This window comes from Cyprinodon variegatus, unplaced genomic scaffold, assembly GCF_000732505.1.
Source record: "Cyprinodon variegatus isolate N-32 unplaced genomic scaffold, C_variegatus-1.0 Scaffold2145, whole genome shotgun sequence".
Taxonomy (NCBI): Eukaryota; Metazoa; Chordata; class Actinopteri; order Cyprinodontiformes; family Cyprinodontidae; genus Cyprinodon; species Cyprinodon variegatus.
Window position 1 is genome coordinate 12,166 of NW_015152598.1, and position 5,895 is coordinate 18,060.

At 45.1% G+C, this 5,895-nt stretch overlaps 1 protein-coding gene across 1 annotated transcript in view; it reads right to left on the reverse strand.

Annotated features, from left to right (window-relative positions):
* Positions 1–355: 355 nt before the first annotated feature.
* Positions 356–5,895, reverse strand: part of LOC107105202 (gamma-aminobutyric acid type B receptor subunit 1-like) — a gene marked incomplete at its 3' end in the record, with an annotated part of 20,455 nt that continues 14,915 nt past the window's right edge. Inside the window, exons 5-6 of the mRNA XM_015405329.1 lie at positions 3,174–3,359; positions 356–373 (exon numbers count right to left, since the gene is read on the reverse strand). Coding sequence (XP_015260815.1) covers positions 356–373; positions 3,174–3,359 — 204 coding nt within the window. The remainder of the gene's footprint in view (positions 374–3,173; positions 3,360–5,895) is intronic.

A 5,895-nucleotide genomic window follows, 5' to 3' on the forward strand; every position in this document is an offset into this window, starting at 1 on the left:
TTGTGTTAGACTCTGCTTTAACCCCCCATGCCTCCATCGATAGCTTAGCAGTAGTTTATTGTGTATTTTATGGTTAACATTAAACCACAAATCATTGATTTGCTGTTAGCTGCTAACTAGCAATAGCCTTCATGTTGCAGTATCACTAATCCCTGCTGATTATACGTTGCATGCTATTTGGGTCTGCAGCGTCCCGAACCGACACCCTGAGGTCATCGCTGCTCCTATCTTCCATTTACTGTCAGCCAATCACACACATCCATTTCCTCTTTTCTTTAGAAACGGAGAAATTGATCATTTTTAGTGAAAATAAAACAGAAAGAAGAGCTTTAAGATGATAAGAAGGGAGTCTTACCTGTGTAGTTTCTGTCATCTTGGGGGAGCAAATAGAAAGGGAAGAAAAAAGGGTTTATTAATAGATGTTGATGCTTGAAAAACAGCTTTTTTCCTCCAGGGTAAAAACTTCAATTAAAACCTTTTACAACTTGCTGAAAGCACCCCTTACCAAATACATTTCACCTAAAAGAAGTTTGGGAAAGGGAATTGCAGTGTACAATAAATCAGGAGGGATGGGATGAGGCCTGGAAGAATTCAAAGTCTTTAAGTATTTGCAATCGGGTTAAGGCCAAACAATTTAAAATTTTACATTTCTCCTTCTCAGCGAAGTAAATTCAAAACAAGCCTCTCACCATTGTGTCTGAAATGTAGAGTGGATATTGGTAGTCTCACACATTGTTACTGGTCCTGCAGGGAAATTCAACATTTTTGGCAAATAATAAAATGTGAATTAGATAAGATTTTCTCTGTTGGCACACAATTCAACCCATTGTATTTACTACTTTACACCAGTATTACTGGTAAACATCAGCGTCAACTCTACAGAATGCTTACTTTTTGTGCAAGAACATGTGTGGTACTGAATTGGATTTCTGACAAAGCACCAAGTAAATCCCAATGGCTAAATATAGTACTGGACTATATATCTTTGGACTATTTGACGAGCAAACTGCACGATAAAGAAAATAACTTTTATAAAGTTTGGGAACCTTTTATTTCTTATGTAGGATTTGAAACCTCGGTTCTTCTTCGGAGAGGATTTATAATTTGAGGATGTCCGAATTGTAAACATCTGAGATGTTTTGGTTCGGACCATTTGTCTTCCATTGCTGTCCTTTTTTTTCTCCCTTCTTTTCTCTTTGGTCGGTATGTATATGTGTGTGTATGTGTACGCATCTGCTCGTATATAGGTATGTAACTCTAACAGCTGGATTTTTCTCTTGTTCTTGTCTTGTATTGTATTTGCTTGTTTGTCAAAACGTTACAAACCAATAAATATAATTATAAAAAAAAAAAAATAGATGTTAATGCTGCAGGGCTTAGTGCCTCCATCTTTGCTCCAGAGAGTGAAAAACGCTGCAGCACGGCTTTACCGGCACTCGGAAATATGACCACATTACCACAATTTTAGCCTCATTACACTGACTGCCTGTACAGTTTAGGATTCATTTAAATATCTTTTATTAGTTAGTTATTATTATTTATTAGTTATTAAGTCTCTTGCTCCATTTTATCTGAGTTGCTGCACCTCAAGCCCCCTTCCGTTCACTCAGCTCAGATCAGCTGCTGTTTCAGGGTGAAAAACTAAAGGGAAGCTTAGAGGCGATGGCGCTCTCTCTGTGGAACCGCCTTCCATTGCAGATTAAATTCTCTACTTCTTTGTCTGATTTTAAATCACTCTCAGAAACTTGCCTTGGCTTTCTAAACTGTGTGAGATATTGCTTTTAGTCTGTGATACATTATTTTATATTAGTTTTATTATATTATAGATTTTATAGTTGTCTTTATACTTGTATGTTTGTTTTTTATCATGTGTAATGATGTTTCACTGTACAGACCTTTGGTCCTTATTTTAAAGCGCTTTATAAATAAAGTTGGATTGGATGCATCTGCTTCATGTCCACTAGGTGGCAGCAGCGCATCACTAAATGTGAGCAGCTCTGCTGACAGGAGTTCATTATTTATATAACTGATCTGCAAACTGAGAAAAAACTGATTCATTTAGAATCAGGAACGAGGAATAAATCTGGTTTTATTTTTCTGATTCTGCAGCTGAAATAAATCAGTGACGCTTTTGAAAAATCTAAACATTTGTGCAGAACTTCTTGTTCATTTCATCCTCTGAATAATACCAGCATTTCCATAGCAACTTCTCTGGTTGCCATGCCAACGTCTCCTTCTTTCTGCCCATAAGTCCTGATTTATTTGCAGTAAGCGGAACAAAGCGTCCCAGACCGCCATCTGCTGCGGCTGCCAAGGCTTCTGTTTGTGAATGAAGGACCCGGCGTCCTCATCATCCCTTCATTCACCTCCTGCAGCCAAACAGGAAGTCCTCCTCCTCCTCCTCCTCCTCCTCCTCCTCCTCTACCTGCCAAACAGCCACCAACCCCTCAGAGGATCACGCTCCGATTGGTCGGATCATTGGTTGCCTAGCAATAGGAGAGCAGGTGTGTGTAACCATCCGATGGCCCCGCCTGCTGCTCTTCTCTTCAAAATTTACTTCTTGCCCAAAAATTAGAGAATTAAAGATTTAAAGAAAATCTTCTGTTTTAAAATGATTTCTATAAAAAAATGTTTTAAACCATTTAGCCTCTAGAACGCAAATCAAAATAATGAACTGAATTCAAAATACTTTAAATACCAGAACGATGATTATTTATTTATTTATTTAGATGCATGAAGTTTTTTTATATCAGATTTTCTTTCAGTGTTTAGAACAGAATCATTTTTTTTAAATGAATTATATATTTATGGTTAGAACTGATTTTCTTTTGCTGTCTTCTATCGATGCAGCAGAGATTTTAACGTTTCTGTTTTAGTTCTCGTTTTATTTCTCTTCATTTAAAAAAGTTAAATAATGAAACAGATTATTTATATAACTGACCGTTTATTAAACCATCCCAGTTTTTTATTTTCCTACATTCTTGATTTAAGCCTCAAACATCCAGCTGACATTTTGAATGAAAAAGCTTCCTGGATGGGAAGCGAAACGTCTTCAAACTAGAAAATAAAATCCAGTGGATTGTTTTTATTTTTTTTTCTTATTTTGGAATTTTAGCCTGAAAGAAGCCCTGTTCTCTGACTCCGCCCACTTTCTGACCCCTGCAGACACTCACACAGGCAGGTGGGTTTGGGGGCGTCCCATTTGCCCAGCTTGGTGCAGTGGCTGCTGTTCCTCCCCTCCAGGATGAAGCCGGCGTTGCAGCTGTAATGCAGAACCGTCCCCTCCACTGGGGGCCCGGGGGGCCTTGCCGTCACTCTGCCGTTCTCCAGGGAGGTCCAAACCCGCGCGCACAGCAGCACTAGAAGGAGAAGGAGGGCGGTTAGAAATGGAGCCTCAAAGGAGGATCATTTCTCAGCCATGGAGGCTGATTGGAGGAGGAGGACGGTTCTCCAGGAGAACCACCAGGAACCACATGGTTGACCTTTCACACCCTTCCTGGTTCTGGTTCTCCGGTTGGACGAGCAGTAACCTGATGGTGGTCCTGCTCAGGAAGCTCTCCAGACCTGAACTCCACCATGGAGAAGCAGGTGAACAACCAGATCGGCACGTTCTCGTCTGAAGAACGGTGGATGGATGACCTCCAGCTGCAGGACCAGCAGCCCAACTGGGCCGCTAATATTTACCGTCTCCATAGCAACATTTCCGCCTGCTCCGGATGGACGGGCCGTTCACCAGCTCACGTCTGCTTGAATACTTGGCTGTAGAGGACGGCTGAGCTACTAAAGGTCCAACACGTGGTTTGGTTACCATGGAGACCTGATCTGGGCTGTGGGAGGGACGGTGCCGACCCTTCCCAGGTCTGCTGGGAGCGTTTCTGTAACTCTGAGGAAGATGAGGGAGGAAGGACGCTGCGTCCGTCCTCAGAGCTGAGCAGCGATCTTACATAAGCAGCAGAAAACAGAAACCATCTTTTAAAATGAGCCAAACTTCCTCTGCTGGAGACGCAAGGAACCAGAAATACGGTCCACCAGGATCTACGGCCAGAAGCTCCGCCTTTCAGCAAACCTCAACAACCAACCATGGAAACGGAACCGAAACCTGAGGATCCAAAAACTGGACCGGCCTCTGATTAGATCTCCTGGTTTAGAACGACGGCTTCCTCCTCCATGAATCCTCCTCATCTGGTCCAGAACCTCAGCAGGAAGTCCTACAGCCCAGAACCTCCACTGCCTTTAGTTCACAGGAATGACATTCAACACCTTCCCCGGGTTTACAGTTCGATTCCCTTTATAGGCCCGGAAATGGGGCAGAACCAGACCAGGAGGAGGCATCTGAAGGAGACTAGGGAGGAGGCATCAGCAGGACACCAGGGGGGAGGCATCAGGAGGAGACTAGGGAGGAGGCATCAGGAGGAAACTAGGGAGGAGGCATCAGGAGGAAACCAAGGAGGAGGCATCAGAAGGAAACTAGGGAGGAGGCATCAGAAGGAAACCAAGGAGGAGGCATCAGGAGGAAACTAGGGAGGAGGCATCAGGAGGACACTAGGGAGGAGGCATTAGAAGGAAACTCAGGAGGAGGCATCAGGTGGGGTTAGACCAGGATCAGCATCTAGTGGGTCTGCCGTCCACCTGCAGCCTCCTTAGACAGAATGAAACCTCCTCAGGCATCAGCAGCAGGTCAGAACCGAACAAACAATCAAAGGATAGTGGAAGCGAAGGCCCACAGGAAGGGACTGAAACCGGGTCAGAACCCCCCGTACCCTGAGGTGTTTCTCTTTTTTTGCTGGGGGAGACCAGAACAGCTTTCTGTGTGTGACTGAATAAATTCCTGCGTTTCTTATGTTGTTTCTCTGTGAATCCAGAGTTCCAGGGTCTCCGTTTTAATGAGAGAAGCTGGACCTTCATCTGCAGGCCTCAGGCTGCTGCTCAGCGACTCTCCTTCTCTCTCTCTGTCTGTGATGCAGCTCTGCAGCTTCAGCTATTTCTGGATGAAGATCTGCTGCGGCTCCATGCGGCGCACCTGCTCCGCTTCTAACAGCCCCAACAGTCTGATGATGCTGCCAGGTGCTTCCCTGGAGGAACCGTCCACCTGGAGAAGCGTCACATTTGCGTCAATAAGCTGACTGCACTTCACTCACCAGCAGAACCTGCAGCTCTGCAGCCTGATGGCCCAAAATGGACCGAATCAGAACCAGAAGCTGATATTTAAAATCACTGAGATGATTAATCAGCCAGAGAAATGGCTCCATCCTCACAATGAGCCAGAAAACATTTTCTATCTTCAATCCTCCCTGAAGGACAAAGAAACTGGTGAAGATCTTCTCCTTCTTCGCTTCGCTCAGCTTCTAGGAGCAGAACATGAACTCAGACCGGTCACCCTGACCTCCCACCTGACAAAGATCACGGAGCGCCTCATCCTAGCTCACCTGCGCACCGTGGTGAGCCCCACCCTGGACCCCACTGGGAGCGCAGTGAGAGGATGTTCTTTGACTTTTCCATCGCTTTCAGCACCATCAGAGCAGAGCTGCTGAGGGGGAAGCTGGAGGACGCTGGAGGACGCTGGAGAGGACAGACATCTTGCTGCCTGGACCATCAACTACCTCACTGACCGCCCTCAGTACGCGCTGCTGCACGGCGGTCAGTCAGTCAGAGCTCGATCATTCATCATAAACTTAGTGGACTGGTGTGAGAAGAACCACCTGGGTCTGGCTGAGAGGAGGAGCTGTCCAAGCTTCCATCCATCATGGACGCCACCTTCCACCCTCTGCAGCAGACTGGAGAGGAGCTGAGCAGCTCCTTCAGTCAGAGACTTTTACAGCCTGGTTGGAAAAAGGAGCTACTGCAGGTCATTCATCCTGCTGCAATGAGACGCTACAATGAGACCCTACAACCACA